The sequence below is a fragment of the Fusarium venenatum genome, assembly GCF_020744135.1.
Source record: "Fusarium venenatum strain MPI-CAGE-CH-0201 chromosome Unknown EDB82scaffold_1, whole genome shotgun sequence".
Lineage (NCBI taxonomy): Eukaryota > Fungi > Ascomycota > Sordariomycetes > Hypocreales > Nectriaceae > Fusarium > Fusarium venenatum.
The window spans coordinates 7,588,122-7,605,169 of NW_027072129.1; the positions used below are offsets into that span (position 1 = coordinate 7,588,122).

The 17,048-nt window shown below is 48.5% G+C and overlaps 6 protein-coding genes across 6 annotated transcripts; 3 read left to right on the top strand and 3 right to left on the bottom strand.

The window, feature by feature from the left end:
* Window positions 1-635: 635 nt before the first annotated feature.
* On the bottom strand, window positions 636-1,098 carry EDB82DRAFT_521263 (ribosome maturation protein; the record flags this gene model as incomplete). The annotated part of the gene is made up of 3 exons (XM_025729548.2): window positions 636-692; window positions 747-870; window positions 938-1,098. The coding sequence occupies 3 exons, from the start codon at window positions 1,096-1,098 to the stop codon at window positions 636-638; spliced, it is 342 nt and encodes a 113-aa protein (XP_025588762.1).
* Window positions 1,099-1,990: 892 nt separating this feature from the next.
* On the bottom strand, window positions 1,991-5,443 carry EDB82DRAFT_77319 (uncharacterized protein). Its single transcript, XM_065610047.1, has 9 exons — window positions 4,481-5,443; window positions 4,108-4,431; window positions 3,862-4,056; window positions 3,594-3,812; window positions 3,310-3,544; window positions 3,035-3,256; window positions 2,684-2,984; window positions 2,329-2,623; window positions 1,991-2,274 (listed from the first exon to the last, which is right to left on the bottom strand). Exons 1-9 carry the CDS (start codon window positions 5,270-5,272, stop codon window positions 2,131-2,133), a joined length of 2,727 nt encoding a protein of 908 aa, XP_065465765.1. The 5' UTR covers window positions 5,273-5,443; the 3' UTR covers window positions 1,991-2,130.
* A 2,117-nt stretch (window positions 5,444-7,560) lies between these two features.
* On the top strand, window positions 7,561-11,088 carry EDB82DRAFT_77392 (uncharacterized protein). The gene is made up of 3 exons (XM_065610048.1): window positions 7,561-7,946; window positions 8,016-8,173; window positions 8,238-11,088. Exons 1-3 carry the CDS (start codon window positions 7,829-7,831, stop codon window positions 10,866-10,868), a joined length of 2,907 nt encoding a protein of 968 aa, XP_065465766.1. The 5' UTR covers window positions 7,561-7,828; the 3' UTR covers window positions 10,869-11,088.
* On the bottom strand, window positions 11,088-13,349 carry EDB82DRAFT_77400 (RTC4-like domain-containing protein). Its single transcript, XM_025729544.2, has 2 exons — window positions 12,464-13,349; window positions 11,088-12,416 (listed from the first exon to the last, which is right to left on the bottom strand). Exons 1-2 carry the CDS (start codon window positions 13,050-13,052, stop codon window positions 11,308-11,310), a joined length of 1,698 nt encoding a protein of 565 aa, XP_025588758.1. The 5' UTR covers window positions 13,053-13,349; the 3' UTR covers window positions 11,088-11,307.
* A 43-nt stretch (window positions 13,350-13,392) lies between these two features.
* EDB82DRAFT_489699 (Dynamitin-domain-containing protein) lies at window positions 13,393-15,214 on the top strand. The gene is made up of 3 exons (XM_025729542.2): window positions 13,393-13,737; window positions 13,794-13,853; window positions 13,906-15,214. Exons 1-3 carry the CDS (start codon window positions 13,699-13,701, stop codon window positions 15,079-15,081), a joined length of 1,275 nt encoding a protein of 424 aa, XP_025588757.2. The 5' UTR covers window positions 13,393-13,698; the 3' UTR covers window positions 15,082-15,214.
* A 162-nt stretch (window positions 15,215-15,376) lies between these two features.
* Window positions 15,377-17,018, top strand: EDB82DRAFT_533515 (ribosomal protein S28e-domain-containing protein; the record flags this gene model as incomplete). The annotated part of the gene is made up of 5 exons (XM_065609263.1): window positions 15,377-15,468; window positions 15,526-15,595; window positions 15,704-15,787; window positions 15,891-15,929; window positions 16,717-17,018. The coding sequence occupies exons 2-5, from the start codon at window positions 15,535-15,537 to the stop codon at window positions 17,016-17,018; spliced, it is 486 nt and encodes a 161-aa protein (XP_065465767.1). The 5' UTR covers window positions 15,377-15,468; window positions 15,526-15,534.
* Between the last annotated feature and the right edge of the window lie 30 nt (window positions 17,019-17,048).

Here is a 17,048-nt window from a genome sequence, read left to right on the forward strand (position 1 = left end):
ATATAGAAATGAATAAATAGAAAATAAAAAACGTTTTATTAACAAAGCAATCAGCTGACAGATAATAAATATCACGGCATATGCATGACTGTGAGATGCATCCGCGCAGAACGGCTGTACACTATGAATTAGAATCACCCATGATAAAGCTAGACTAGATGATATTCGGCCCATGGCCTATTGAAGGCAAAGGGACGTGCAGTTAATTATACTACGAAAGCACTGCGTGACAAGCTTTCTTGTGAACAGACTCTGTTTCAATTGATGTTCAATTGTGTGACAGACGAAAAGCATTACAACACCATATCACTTCACGTAAAAATATAAATAAATCATAGGACACTACTTCGTGATAGTCAAATATGAAAGGCTTGTTGTAATCTATGAGGCGCTATCATCAATCATGCCCGTCTCTCAGAGCATCAAATCGTGTGTTGCTTGTTAGTGATCCCGATCACCTATCACTATGATCGTGGACCAAGCTACCTGCCCAACAACAATTGCCAACCATTTCGGACGAGACTAACGTTGTTGTTCAAAACAACCGCCCAGTTCGTCGTACTTGACTTCGCGCTAAACCTGAGAAAAACCCTAACGCCCGCTGCATGGTACATCGTCTGGCACCCTGCTTACTTCTAGTGGGAGATGAGAGGACCCTTGTTGTCGTTCTTGTTGCCTTGACGCTCGGGGAACTGTATATAATGTCAATACGAAATTTGTTGTCATGTATGGAAGCAGTGCCTTACCTCAGTGGTCTGAGTATCGCCCTTCTCGAGGATCTGCTTAATGACATCGTCATCGACAGAGGTACCAAACTCGTTCTCGAGAGCGGCCTTGGAAGCTGCGTCGAGTGTTCCCTGGACTCCTTGTCTGATAAGATGTTAGCTTCGATATCAGGCATTTGGGCTGTGCCCTTTCTGGTAAGGAAACTACTCACCCGTGTGTGCAGAAGATCTTGAAAGAGGAGATGAAGTGAGCCAGAGGGATGCTCTTGTCGGTCTTCCACTTCTGGTAGGTCTCGATATCGTCAATGAAGATGACAAAGTCATCACTGCCCTTGAAGTGGACCTTGGTCTGCTGAGTCTCGCCGCGAGCCATTGTGAATGATTGTGTGGAAGGGAGTTGTGTTGGTGGTGTTGTGATCGACGTGAAAGAGTCGTTAGATTTGGGTATCGAAGTGATGTTACTTTGAAAGGTGAGGATGAGAATGAAGAGGGGAAGGAAGTGAGGGGGAGAGGCACGTTCGGAGGTTTAAAAGGTAGCTCAACGAGGGGAGCAGTGACGAATGTAGCTTGCTGGAAAGAGCTACCTACGTCATAGCCGTACTCTACAAGGTGTACAAGGTGGGCAAGTGGGTACCTAGGTACCTTACGTGCTTGGTGCTTCCACCGCGGGGCTAAAAGCCAGCCAGGACCATTAATCTGACCAACCGCAAGAGAGGATTCAGCCTCCAAATGCTTTGCCAGGTCAGAAGTTGCTCGTCTTATTCCTTCACGTTCCTGCATGTTTTGCACCCACCACGTACGTCACCGTATTTCGAGTAGAACCAAAGCAAAAAGAAGACACCTAGTCTACTTGCTACATGGCAATGGTAATGGAAGCTTTTGGATCTACCGGTCGCGTGCCCAAGCAAGCAACTCCTCGTGTAAGCATTGGCTGTATGTAGTGGAACCTAGACCATGTTGTGTTCTTCTTCCACCTTCCACGCCAGGTACAAATCACTTGATCCTGTGGAATATCTCATTGCCTTGGCATGCATACATACACGGCCTTCATCGTGGCCTCATTTGTCTGGCGTACCAAGATAATCCAGGTTACTTGGTGCCTGATGCCCAGTTTCTAATTCCGTAGTACGAGATACCCGAACATCATGATTTTCCACATTCAGCAGAATGTGTGATTGTGTTCCAATGTCAGCAAACTTTATGCAAAGTGCGTATCCTCGACATCAAACTCGAGTTCTTGTACAATCAACAAACAAACATCACCTTGAAGCTCTGGTCTCATTTGCGGTATGAGTTGCATGAATATTTGAATTTGGCTACGTTGTTCTACACAGTCCCTCTCTCATAACATACGCATCTACCCTGAAGGTATATTCAACACCGCCATTGGCCATGGAACAACCTCTTAATGGAAGAACCTACGAATACCAGTATGCTTTTTTCCACTGCCTGGACTTTGTGTTCCCACCCATGGAGTATCACTGGTTTGTACTCCCCTACTCACCCAAAAGGCAGAGCTTTCTTTTTTGGCAGGACTATTCTCTTTCACCTGCGTTCGCGGTGAGTGTGTTGGGAGTTTGTTAATCACGGGTACCCCTCTAACCTTAGCCCCCCCTGATTCATCCTGGAGCTGCTTCTTTGACATAATTGCTATCAGGTCAAGAGGTTCAAGTTCGGATATTTGTGTAAGCTCGAGTCTTGGAGATTGAGTATCAGGAGTGTGACACTCCTCCCTAACTTCTTGGGTCTCTGGGGAAAGAGAGCTTCTTGTCGTGTAAGAATGCAAGCTTCCTTCATGGAAATTATTATCGAACACATTATTGCCACTGTCGCTTGAGATGCTGGTGTGCTGAGCTTGTTCGTCGCTTGATAGGTCTTCGATAATTTTGCGCTTCACACTTCCTGATCGTTTAGCCATGCTTGACACGCTCAACTTCCTCATTACTGTCGATGCCGACCTTCTGATCGCCTGCTCATTCCGGGCGACATTTTTCATTCCAGGAAGTGGGAGGACACCATGACTCCAAACGTCTGCCACAAGTATCTCAAGCCGAGCCCTTTCACTCCGAGATGGCACCAAAACTGGAGTTCTCGCTTTCCTTGTGGCCAACGAAGATTGTGAACGATTGAGTCTAGTCCCTGCGCTAGTAGAATTACTAGATCTCATAGCACACGTGTTTTTGAGGATGAAGTGAAAAGTAGACGACTCAGACTCTCTAGCTGAGGTACGATGAGTCGACAAGCTTCGTGCAATCGTCCCTACACCTATTAGTAACGGAGATAATGCCCATGGAGAGGAACAAATATACCGGGCCTCCCAAAGATAGCACCCAAACTCATAATATCGACTGAAAGAAATGAATTGAAACCCGGAGCTCTTGTACTCGAATCTGAGCTAAAGGGTTGGCATAGCCGGCTTCGCCATTCGCTTTCCTCTGTGTGTGTACAAGCCGTCATGACAATTTCATACAGCTGATGATCAATTTTAAAGATCAATTTCCATGAGAAAGGCGCTAGGTGACATTGTAAGCCTAGAGAAAACCCGTGTCAGTGCTGGAATTCAGTCACAGAGGGTATGACCTACCACGCCTATTATCGACATCCTCAATAGTTGTGCTATGTATATCGATGCAGGCCAATACGGTGTAGATCGGATCATACCTCCCACCACCGGCAAGACAAAGAACATCATTGTAGAGCAAGCAGATCATGTACTGGCCATCAACACCTGTTGATGTCTGCCAACAGATATGTAGGACCCCACACAACTGTATGTGTCCAAATGAGCGCACCTGATTTTTCGAGTTCGCATCTAGTCTCTGATCGAGCGTTAGCTGCATGAGATGATACGGCGCCTGTAGAACACACCCTGTTGGGAAAGACAATACGATCCTGCAGTAGCCAAGTTTTCTCAAGTGTCTCCTTCATCAAATTGTCATCAGTCGAGCGATTGATTACGGATGTAGCTTCGCGGAGCCTCATCAACGCAGTTTCAACTTCCATGTGAGAATTCGGACAATCGATGACGGGAGTACATCTCAACAACTCTGCGAACAGAAGGGGGTATCTGCAAACTCTCTGGATGGGCTGATGACAGAATGTCAGTTGTTGAAGAAGAAATAGCTGGAGGGCATACCTTGACAAGAAGATCCCCTATAGTAAGTGACTTCCTATTATTGCACGACGGCGAGGTGCCAATAGTGAACGCAAACGCTTCAAGGCCTTTCTGATGCGTTTCCCATTCGGGAAGACTTTCAAGGGCCGAGGTAACATCCTTGATCATTATCTCATACTTTGCGCCATATTCCCTATACACAAAGAATTGATGCATCTTGCGACAATGAATTAGCCGTGTGTCGAATTTTTGAGAAGGGTAGCTTACCCTCTTGCTGAAAATCTTCGCTGTTTCCGCTGCTATCTGTGGTTCGGAAAACATGCCAGGCTCCTTTTCGAGCCTCTGGAGGCTGACCTGATCTTCTGGAAGTACATCCAAACTGCCCCACCGACGATGCCCGGTTTTGGGGCCGATTATCTTGAAGGGCGCAATAAGGTGATGAGCTTGGCTGTATTCGGAGTCAGGAACTACTCTGTGCAGTTTGCCTAGTATTTCTTCATGTAATTGTAGGATACGGTCCAGGTTGTGGTTGATGGACGACCGTAGTCGCTCGGGCAAAGTAGGAAGAGCGGCAAGCATGTTGATGTAAGTCTAGGCCTTGTCAGTAATCGTAGAAGTAAGGAACGGAGAACCGACCTACATGGATGAGAAAGCGAACATCGCCGATATAGCCTTCCTCTGTACTTATAAGCTCCTCTAGGATTTGTCGGCGTCGTTGTGAACGGTGCATCTGGGCAACGTCTACATTCACCTTTTCTAATTGAATACTGTCCTCAGAGAATCGGGGGACAGACAAGGAAGCTCGACTGCTTTGCTCAGCCCGTGAACGACAACGCGAACGACCATGGTGTCGGCGCGAGCGCGAGACAGCACTGCCGCTAGCAAGACTGATACTGGCACTTTGGACTGCAGCAATCAAACCAAGAGAGGACCCAGAAGATGAGAGCCGACGGCTTAGCTTGCGATGGAGTGACTGTTGATAAGTTCGGTTGGACTCGAGGTATTGCCATCCTGCATCAGGAGACCATATTGCCTCTTCGTGGTCTCTATGGCCCACTCGCCGTTGCAGAGATCTCATCCATTTGTGAAACGGTTGCCGAGAGTTTCTATCACCGGAACATGAAGTCTTATAGGAGGATTCTTCGGAGAGGTCGATGCGTGTTTGTGAGCCAGAAGACACGGCCTCTGGATTTGATACTCTCTCAGGAACTTTGCTCTCGGTACTGATCCTGTTTGAGGAAGTGAAAGCATTTATACCGTTGAGAGGTGGACACTCCAAACTTGGAGATGAATTGATGTCGTATAAACTGGGCGGACCAGCATGAGCATCGAGGCGTGATAGATATGGAGAACCCGCGGTCCAACTGAAATACCGTGTACTATGAATATTGTGAGAGACGTCAGGCCAGGTCGGAAGGTTCACGAGAGCCATGACGGAAAGAGAGTCACTAGGTAAAGTACAAGAAAGTAAAAAGTGCTTGTTCCAAGAAAGCCAAACAACACTCGAAAGATCCAGCCTCAGACGTATGGCTGACACATGGCCGTGATGATGAATGATAAAGAAGAGTTGATAAGACGTGTTCAAACTTCAAGCAGGGATCAAAGGAGGAGTTGCTCAATGGCGACAGGATCTTGTTAGGAAGTCACGATACTGAGGCAACTGCTTCCCTATAGATACCTACCTACCTACCTGTCACCCCGGAACAAATGTTCGGGGACCCTTCTTCCCGAATAGAGTATCAAATCGGGCAGGAAGGAGCTGACCGGCCGCAAAAATGATTTCGACCGAACATGTCGCCCGAAAGCGACAAATGCTTAAACTCTACAGTGAGGCTGTCTCACAGGACCATGTCGACTCGGACGCAAGTGAGTTCCCACGAACCCAGGTCGAGTCACTGTATTCGGTACAGCCGGTGATGATCAGCTCAAGTATCACAGCTGAGATGTAGTGATGCAGAGAGGCGCCTGCAGGATCTCATTGGTCTATAAAGAGGCTGGAAGTACTCGGGATGCCAATATTGATGCCCAGCACAACTGCACTGATAAAGCGATGCAGTAAGACTGAAGTCAGGACTTGTTATATCTATTGAAAGGCCTCGACCGTGCCAAGTCTGGCTGGAATCGTCGAATCCATGGCATGAATACAGAAGCTTTGGACCCTTCAGCTGGCATCGTCTTGATGTTGGCTTCGTGGCTTGCAGGAGTTTTGCAGCCTTAGCGACCTAACGATGGTAGAGTAACTAATGTAGTATTGTCGTCCATGCCGGAAGTGTGGTATGTAGTCCGCAGAACTACCCGACTGAGGCGACGAGAAGCTTCCCGGTCTAGAGAGCTGTGCATATAAAAAGGCTGGGAGGCTGAATTTGAAACGCGGAGCACGATATGTATAACCACCATGCTTATGGGATGATGATTGGACAGTGATCATATATGCTCAAGTGATAATAAGGTTGAGGATCAGGACTTTTGTCGCGGAGCTAATCAAGTGATGAATTCGCATGCGCTTAGGCTATTCTGTGAATATATGGTCATGAACCTTAATGGATTGCATAACATGCCTTTGATCAGTGATGATTGCAAACTTCATCCTCTGGGGAGAACAAGGGGAAAAATGCAATCAAGTATGATTGGTACTGCAAGACAATAGAACTAGCATGGAGCTCCTAAAAAGTTTGCGACGATTGGATACAAAGACTCACAAGATTCGTGGAGACTCCTCTTGGTGCTAACCTTGGTGAATTATTGTGAGGACTGTGGGCATGATGATATATGAGCATACCATCCCTGCTGGCCATCGACGAACCCTGTGATCCGAATTGAATTTAGGTTTAGATCTATGTAAGAGCCTTACCATGTAGAGATCTCACCTGAGAATGAGTCGTATCATGTACATATGCTTTCATCCGAGTCGGGTTCGAGGCCAACATGGCTATAGCCAAGCCAGATTCCGAGTCAGTCGGCCACACCGGGCCGAGATCACGAATTTTTAGAGAAAGAAGCTTACGAATCCTCTGGATAATTGTGCTGTAGTTATTCTCCACACTATCTCAGTTACCTATTGTCATTTACAACTTCGATTGGAGAGAACGGCATGCCGGCAATCGTCGACTTGGCATATATGCTCGGCAAGTCAAAAGCCAGGTTCTCTCCTTGTGTTGATGTAATGTGCAAGCCAGGTACTATAACTGGCCTGGCAAGTCTGGCTCGGCATCGTGGCGGTGCAAACACAGGCTAATCTCAAAAGAGGAAAAGTCAAGCCGGGGTTGAGGGTGGAAGAACAGTCTTGAATCGGGTTTCAGGGGACTTCGTACCTGGCTGAACTTGTTTCCAGGGGGTTACAGTCCTCCATGTCCCCTAGGCTGTCCGCCCGGATTGTGGGGATGCGCTACTGTAACGCTAGAAGACAGGAGAGACAATGCCGACTGCCCGAGATGGAAACGAACACGTTGAACTTTTTTGGTGACGAAGCTGTTTGACTCTACTCAACTCGAGGTTTCAAACTGACGATGGAAACGGAAAGGGATGGTTTTACGACCTAAGTGATGCCTGTCTAGTGTCAACTTTCTTCGTTTTAGATTTATTTATACAGATATTCAAGTTTTTGCGTGTATATAGAGAGAGATGCAGATAATTTCAGTTTATAATCAATGTCCGGTCCTGAACAAGGTTAAAGGTTGCCACGTGCGGGCCCTTCCATTCTAATCGCCTTGCCTTTCCTGTCTTGACAAATCTACTGTTCCATCCGGCGGACTACTACCACGACAGGAAGTCGGTGATTATTGCCTCCGTGTCTTTTCTTTCTCTCACGCACCTTCTTTCTTTTCATCGTTCTTTTCAACTTTGCATAACCTTCTCTTACCTTGCTTGCTTCAAGGTACTTCTTCCGTATCCCATCGGTACCTGCTTTAGCGCAAGATACATTCGACTCTTCAGTACACGAGACCGGTTTAGCCTTATCTCGAGCGCCCCCTCGCGCATTGTCTTCGTGATGGAGACCGCCTTCGCGAAGCCGGCTGGCGATGTCCTCGCCAGCTTCAACGTGAACGAGAATACTGGCCTTAGTGACGCGCAGGTCACCGAATTGCGCAACAAACATGGGCGTAATTGTACGTCAACCTCTGCTATCTGCCAGCAAGCCCCGCCATCAACCCGAACAGTGTTCTAACCTTTGATAGCCATCCCCGAGGAGCCTCCCACTCCCCTCTGGGAACTCATTCTCGAGCAATTCAAGGATCAACTTGTCATCATCCTTCTCGGTTCCGCCGCTGTATCTTTCGTTTTAGCCTTGTTCGACGAGGAAGAAGGATGGAGCGCCTTTGTCGACCCTATTGTTGTATGTACATTGCTTCTGGAAACGATATGTTTCAACCTTCCTGAGCAAGCCGCTGACCTATTAGATCCTTACCATCCTCATCCTCAACGGTGTTGTCGGAGTCTCCCAGGAAAGCAGCGCCGAAAAGGCCATTGCCGCTTTGCAAGAATATTCGGCCAACGAAGCCAATGTGGTACGAAACGGTGGTCAGGTCTCACGAGTAAAGGCTGAAGAGCTGGTGCCCGGTGATATTGTTACTGTACACATTGGTGACCGTATCCCCGCCGATTGCCGACTTGTCTCTATCGAAAGCAACAGTTTCTCTGTCGACCAAGCAGTTCTTACTGGAGAGAGTGAGAGTGTTGGAAAGCGCGCTTCTATAGTTATCGAAGATGACAAGGCCGTTCTACAGGATCAGACCAACATGCTGTTCTCCGGAACAACAGTGGTTACTGGTCGCGCTCGAGCCGTCGTTGTCCTCACTGGTTCCAACACCGCCATTGGAGATATTCACGAGAGCATCACTGCTCAGATTTCGGAACCCACCCCCTTGAAGCAGAAGCTCAACGATTTTGGTGACAAGCTAGCCAAGGTCATTACTGTCATCTGCATCCTGGTCTGGCTCATCAACATCCCCAACTTCAACGACCCTAGCCACGGTAACTGGACCAAGGGTGCCATCTACTATCTGAAGATCGCTGTATCTCTTGGTGTCGCCGCCATCCCCGAGGGTTTGGCTGTTGTTATCACCACCTGCTTGGCCCTTGGAACGAGAAAGATGGCTGCGAAGAACGCTGTGGTCCGAAGCCTTCCCTCTGTTGAGACTCTTGGAAGCTGCAGTGTCATCTGCTCTGACAAGACTGGTACCTTGACCACCAACCAAATGAGTGTGAGCAAGGTTGTGCACCTTAACGAAGACGGTAGCGATCTTAGCGAGCTTGATGTTGAGGGCACTACTTTCGCTCCCCGAGGATCCATCAAGGCCAACGGTGTCGTTGTTCGGGACCTTCACGTCACATCCAACACAATCCGTCAAATGACCCAGGTCGCGGCCATCTGCAACGACGCTCAGCTTGCCTACGATTCTCAATCTGCTACCTTTTCCAGCGTCGGTGAACCCACTGAGGGTGCTCTTCGAGTTCTGGTCGAGAAGATTGGACCTTGTGCTCCCACCGATAGCCGCCCCGAAGATTGTGTCCACTATGCCAGCGCTACCTACCAGAAAGAACTTCCCCGTCTCGCCACATACGAATTCTCCCGTGATCGCAAGAGCATGTCCGTCTTGGTTGGCAGTGGCAGCAACAAGAAGCTTCTGGTAAAGGGTGCCCCTGAATCTGTCATCGATCGCTGCACTGAGACCCTCGTTGGCTCAAATGGCAAGAAGGTCCCCCTCACCAAGAAGATTTCAGACCGTTTGATGACTGAGATTGTACGATACGGCAACAATGGTCTCCGAGTTATCGCCCTCGCCAGCATTGACAACGTGCCTGAGAACCCTCTCCTCCAGACCGCCGATTCTACCGCGCAATACGCCCAGCTTGAGCAAAACATGACTTTCCTTGGACTTGTTTGCATGCTTGACCCTCCTCGCGAGGAGGTCCCCCACGCTGTTAAGCAGTGCAGGGACGCCGGTATCCGTGTTATTGTTATCACTGGTGACAACCGCAACACTGCTGAGAGCATTTGCCGACAGATCGGTGTCTTTGGCCAGCACGAGGATCTTACTGGAAAGAGCTATACTGGTCGCGAGTTTGATCAACTGTCTCCCAACGAGCAACTCGAGGCAGCCAAGCGTGCATCTCTGTTCTCTCGTGTTGAGCCCAGCCATAAGTCCCGACTGGTTGATCTCCTTCAGTCTCTTGGCGAAGTTGTTGCCATGACTGGTGATGGTGTCAACGACGCTCCTGCCCTGAAGAAGGCTGATATCGGTGTTGCCATGGGTTCTGGAACCGATGTCTCCAAGCTGGCTGCCGACATGGTCCTTGCTGACAGCAACTTTGCCACTATCGAGGTTGCCATTGAGGAAGGGCGCTCCATTTACAACAACACCCAACAATTCATCCGTTATCTCATCTCTTCCAATATTGGCGAAGTTGTTTCCATCTTCCTCACGGCCGCTCTTGGCATGCCCGAGGCTCTGGTTCCTGTTCAGCTTCTCTGGGTAAACCTAGTCACTGATGGCCTTCCTGCCACCGCTCTGTCCTTCAACCCTCCTGACCACGACATCATGAAGCGTCGCCCCCGCAAGCGAGATGAGGCGCTCATTGGCGGCTGGCTCTTCTTCCGTTATCTTGTCATTGGTACATATGTTGGTCTTGCTACTGTTGCTGGATACGCCTGGTGGTTCATGTACAACCCTGAGGGCCCTCAAATCACCTTCCGCCAGCTTACTCGTTTCCACCACTGCTCAACTGAGTATCCTGAGATTGGCTGCGCTATGTTCTCCAATGACATGGCCAAATCGGCTTCGACTGTCTCGTTGTCTATCCTAGTCGTCATTGAGATGTTCAACGCCATCAACGCCCTGTCATCCAGTGAATCCCTCCTCACTCTGCCTCTGTGGAAGAACATGATGCTTGTCTACGCCATCGCTCTGTCCATGGCTCTTCACTTCGCCCTCCTTTACATTCCCTTTCTCCAGGGTCTGTTTTCCATTCTTCCCCTCAACACTTTGGAGTGGAAGGCCGTTGTTCTCATCAGTGCCCCTGTTGTGTAAGTCTCCATTCCTGTCTTCTTTGTTCATAAAGTACATCCAACTAACTCTACGCAGACTTCTCGACGAGATACTCAAGGCAATTGAGCGACAGTTTTTCATGCAGACAACAACCGACGTTTCCCTCAAGACAAAGAAAGAGCAATAGAGAAAAGCAAGCATAGAGAGATGAGGGTGGTGATGCGGTTAAAGCTAGTATTGACTAGAATGTACCATATGGCGATCAGCTCAGAGAGCTGTGATTAGAGCTAGACGGCCACATTGGCCTCCGATACAACAGAATCCCAAGTTTCGTTTTTATGCCATCAGACGTTGACCCAGAACAATAGAGAGCGAGAAGCAATCGATTTAATGTGAAGCAAAGATTGCAGACGAATTTGTTGATATCATGTTAAAGCCAAATCTATGTACAGCCAGTTGGTCTTCCGCTTCCAAAATACTATCATATTTCTTCGTGTAGCAACTCGCCTAAAGTCTTGCTCTCTTCCATAATTTCTCGAGCCTCGCGGGCATTCACATTCATGTCCTCCATTATCAGCTGTACGGCAAGTTCGGCAACCAATACGGATTGAATGAAAGCTGCCGAACCACGCCCGGCAATGACACGATCCTTTGTAGCATTATCTTTCAGTGACTCGCCAAACTCCTCTACGAGGTAGTCGCACATGACTTTGCAACCCCGTGGACCATAATAACCAGGGTTCAAGTCTCCTTCTTTCTTGAGGGACCTGGCCTGTCCTGTCTGGATCTTTTCAGCAAGCATATTGCGGTAATGGGACTCTTTGCCGTCAACAATCTTGGCCAAGTATTGCTGATGGTCTTCGAGTCGTTTCTCAAACCGGTCCCAGTCGATGTGAGGATAGCATCTTTCGCGCCATGTATCCATGGCCGTTTCCTTCTTGTGCTTTGCACAGAACCTTGTCTGCATTCGCACATTCAATCTCTTGCCTTTAGAGTAGTCCTTGAGAGACTGCTCCGAAACAGCATCGCCACACCATGGACATTTAGCCATTCTTTCTTCAAGGCTTTTCTCATCTTCAGGTGGTATCTCATTGGATTCTGTATCGCTGAGTTGATCCAGATCCGATAAGATGGGCGATGAGACACTATCGGCATTGTCACCTTCCAAATCGAAATCCGAATCAATGTCAACCGGATTGATGAATGTCGCAGGTTTATACTCAGGCGTAGGAGACCGCTCCTTCTTTTTTGGTTTTTTATTTTTGATCATCTCAGGCACTCGGAAGACGCCCCTTTCACGGGAACTTGACTCTTGTGAAGCGCTAGTAGGACCTCCTTTCTTGTCCTGGCTAGAACAAGCATTTTCACGGCTTGGTGAAATCATGGTCGATCCGACTTGCTTCTTAGGAGACCCTAGGTCATCCAGAGGTACATTCAATTTGCGCTTTTTTGATTCTAGCTTTGGGGGAGTAAGAGATCCTCTTGGAACAAGCTTGAACGTCGCTTTATCCTTGTTTGGGGGACTGTTAAGAAGGTCGTCATTCCCATCTTGTTCTGTCAAGGTCTTACGTTCTTTTCCATTCCCTTTGCCTGCCAATAAGTTAACGCGAGGACAAGAACATGGCAACGCGACAAACCTTTTTTCGTTTGTGAATCCTGTGAGCCACGGAATGCTTGCGATCCTCTTGAAGCCTGTGGCCCCTTGCCGGATTTGAAATAGCCATATTTCACTTTAGAATTCGAAGACTTGGTAAATCCTCGCGTATCCTTGAAGTGATTTGCTGGGTCGTCTCTAGACTCGGAAGCCACCCTCCGTCGTTTGGAGCTTGAAGAGGATGTTTCTTCGGTATCCTCGGCCGTCGATTGCTCACTCGCTCGCTTTTCTGTCCCTCGTCCTGTCTTCTCTCGAGACTTGCCAGCACTTGAAGTAGGGAAGTTCGTGCGTTTAATATTCCCTCGATTTGATCTTTCTGGCCCAGAATCATCTGAGTCAGAAATTGTATGATTCTTAGCACGGCTTGATCTCAACTTCAAATCTGCGACTGGTGGCGTTTCTTCCTTGTCCTCGCCCTCATCCTCGTCCCCGGAGGACACTGGGGGAGCAGTGAAATCTTCAGGCTCCTGCTGGAGCTTTTGCTTTTGCTTTTTATTGACATTGGCATTGAATGTGCTGAGAAGTGTCGCGGGTTTTGAGTGTTTACTCATCCCTACTATCCTAGGATTCATGGTTTGTTGTAAGATTTCCCCTCCTTATCTCGTGATGCGAAAACAAGATAGATCGATGGGGATGCTATGCTCCAAGTTTTGAGTCGCAATCTGTTCGTAAAGGGAGAGGCGTCAAAATAGCTCCATGCAGTAGATTTGTTATAGATAAGAAACAGAAGTAGTAAAAGAAGATGATTGATGAAGCGATCACTCGAACAATGCCCTCATCAGTGTTTGATTGTTGATTTCGTAGGCTATTTGGTGAGAAAGGCTGTTAGTAAGAGGTTGGCTCACTTGCAAGCAAGGGTTGTAGCGAGTTTACGCGTAGGTAAGGAGGCAGGCAGGCGCACCTGCTTTCCATGACAAACGCGCTCCTGCCAAAATTGACCCCGCCCTGTAACAGCCTATCTCCTATCACTGGAACAGAAAGTTTAGCGCCCACAGGGGCAAACGTCCAACATTAGCGCTGCAGGTAGCCCATTCATGGTCAGTGCTTCAGTGCTCGGAAGCCGAAAAGGGACACCTACCGACCACTGGAGTTGTTGTCTGAATCAAGTCGCTTTCCAACCTTGAGCGTCACGACGAACTTCGGAGCTTTGGGTTAGCTTTGGAAAAGAGTCCGTTTGCTCGCGAATTCGAAAAACAATAACTTTTGGCGACAGTAACGATGGCCCTCAACCGGAAGTACGCAGCTTTGCCAGATCTGGTGAGTTTGCTGTGGCTACAACAAAGCCAAACATCCAATGTTAACTATCTATCTAGGATTCCGCTCCAGACATTTACGAAACTCCTGAGCTCACAGACGATAACTCAACGGTTCCCGTAAGCTTCATCCGAATTGGATACGACACAACTTTACTCATTCAGCCTACAGACGACCGCTGCTCGAACACACTCGGACGATGAGTTCTACGATGTAGAGGACGAGACACCTGGCATCTCTAGGTCTCGTTTGCGAATAGACGAAGCTCGCTCTCGTTTTCTTCCCACGAACGTCGATGCGAACGGAGTGGACTTCTCAGACCGAGTTGATGGGAAACGCAAATCGTACAAGGCCTCCAGTCGTAGACAGCGCATACTGCATGACGGGACTCAGGAGCTTGGCGACCTCTCGGACGATGACGATGACGAAAGCTTGGAACGACGTATTGCTCGCTTGAAGCGAGAAGTAGAAGAAGCCAAGAATGAATATGCGAGGCGAAAGGCCGAATCTCAGGCGCAGGAAGACACCAATGAGACAGCTGGCGATGATAGGTTGACTTCCCTTAGCCAAGTGTTGGACGAGATCTCGAAGCCTACGGGCCGTCCAACCTCAGTCCGAATGCCAAAACCGATCACACCCTCAAGTCCGGAAGAGAAAAACGAAATGGCATCAGGAGATGATGCAACTTACACGGTGACATACGCACCAACATATGAACAAAGCCATGCTTTGGCCAAGGCTGCTGATTTTGACCGCCGATTGTTGATGCTGGAGAAAGGCTTGGGAATCAACGCTTCATTGATGCCAGAGGCTGATGCCAATGGCCTTCCTCGTGCTATTCTACCGACTTTGGATTCTATGAACAAGCAAATCTCAACGCTATCAGAGGCTTCTACCGCAAACTTGGATGCCATCAGCCGGCGAGTACGGACTCTGGCGCAAGAACAAGACAAACTCAATGACTCCAGGGAAAAAGCAAAATCTCTGAGAGAAGAGCTCGGCCGTAACGGCTCTGCGGCGCAAACCGAAGAGTCTGAACAAGAAGCAAAGATCAATGCTCTCTACGGAATTCTTCCTACAATTGAGAACCTTACCCCTATACTCCCGCCTCTCTTGGACCGATTGCGATCACTCAGGGCTATACATGCAGACGCTGCGACTGCGAGTGACACATTGACCCGCATCGAGAAACAGCAGGCAGAGATGGCCGCAGAATTGAAGCAATGGAATGAAGGTCTTGTGAAGATCGAGACTGCTATAAAGGAAGGAAACGTTTCCATCGAGAATAACAAGCAGGTCATGGAGGAATGGGTCAAGGACCTTGAGGAGAGAATGGAGGATTTATGATTGATGATACGTTGGTCAGATACCCTAGCAAATAAACCGAGTCGTTATGAAAATTTGTTATTCTAGCCTGATGTATAAAGCCCTCCTTAACACATATTCGACACAGACTGTGAGTTTATGGAGCATCAAGTCCACTTCTGTTTAGAGTTTAGGTTCTGTTTGAACTCATGATGAGCCATGACGCCACGATGCACTGCCACATGGCTGAGTCATACGGCTCACATAATAGTCCGACGCCGAGCCCAACCATATGCGCCTTCGGTTGCTATAGTGGGTCAAGGGCTTTGGCACGAAAACCCTGACGTTCTCACAAAAAAGTTGTCCCAAACAAGCGTCAATCTACAGCTCACGCCCGCGACCACCGCCCAATCCACCAATTTCCCTACAGTACGGCGATACTCCCGATCCAACGCGCATTTTCCCATCCAGCTTACCATCCTTCAGGTCGCAACAATGGACGCCTCCAAGCAGCCCGTCAAGCTCGTCAAGGTCACCCGAGTCCTCGGCCGAACCGGTGCGTTTTTACACTCCCCACGAATTTTGATATGGACGGAGCGAAATATCAAAAATATCGCCATCAAGCGACGGAGTAATTGAATAAATTTCTGACTCAGTTGGATAGGTTCCCGTGGTGGTGTCACCCAGGTCCGCGTTGAATTCATGGACGACCAGACCCGATCCATCATCCGAAACGTCAAGGGCCCAGGTACGATTAATTCTCGAAAAACCCCCTCGTTATGGAGCCCCATAGGAGGGGACAAAAGTAGGAATAATCAAGAATTGCGAATGCTGACTTGTGACCGATACAGTCCGTGAGGACGACATCCTTTGCCTCCTCGAGTCCGAGCGTGAGGCCCGACGACTACGATAAATGTGCATCTGGGGAGCATGGGGTTCTTGGAAGACGGTCAACGACGGATGGTCTATGCATGCTGAGGCGTGCGCGCCTTGTATTGGGACATTGACCTGGAGCTGCACATTACCCTTTTGGCACTCCAGTTTCATTTGTTAGAGGAGTCACACGGACGGGTCTGGGATAACGAAAAATTCCAGAACAGTTCTTCTTCTGCATGCAGCATTGGAATCCGACGAAAAGTGAAATTCATTCTTGTTTCTCTCGCGCACGGCTTCCTCTTTCTCCTCATCAAACGCACGCCTCGCGCCCTCTCGAAGCTCAGACAAGGAAATGGATTGGGGGGAGGATATGCAGTCAACACGTGCTACGATAATTCAATGACCTCGGTTTTGACATTGACCTAGCAACAGGAGAATTCATGCCTCTTTTAATGACAGATTGTTCTCCATAACTAACCTCGCTTCGCATCGTGAGTTCCTGGTCACGTGCAGTTTTTGAACCTCAAATTAGGCGGGGCGGCCAGAGGAAATCTTCACTTCTTCAACCTTCCAACATCTCACAAGATTCTTCAAAGCTTCAACACCTCTATTGGTAAGTCAATACTACTATTTGCTTTACACACACCCATTGGGAATGATGCTTTTTAGCATGTATTACCTGAAACATACATTGATGTACATTTTTATCACCAAGATCTCTGACCCAAAATACCCACTCACACTTGTTGTCGCACCTTTTCTTCAGGCCGGCTGGCTAACATACAAAAAAGAATCTCTTAGGTCTATCACTCGTAATGTCAGTACCCAAGCCTCCGGCCGGACATTTCAACGTCCTTTTCTTTGCCAGTGCGAGTTCCTTCACTGGCAAAGACCATGAAGCTCTGCCAGCCACTATGACGCTCAGCAAGCTCTTCGCCGAGCTCGAGAACAGATATCCTGGCATCAAGGCAAAAATCCTTGATTCGTGCCTTGTTACTGTCAACCTCGATTATGTAGACTTGCCCAATGAGGAGGGGGCAGAAGACACGATGATCCGCGAAGCAGACGAAGTGGCAATCATCCCTCCCGTCAGCTCTGGTTAACGGATATCGAGTGCTAGTCGAAAAATCGCT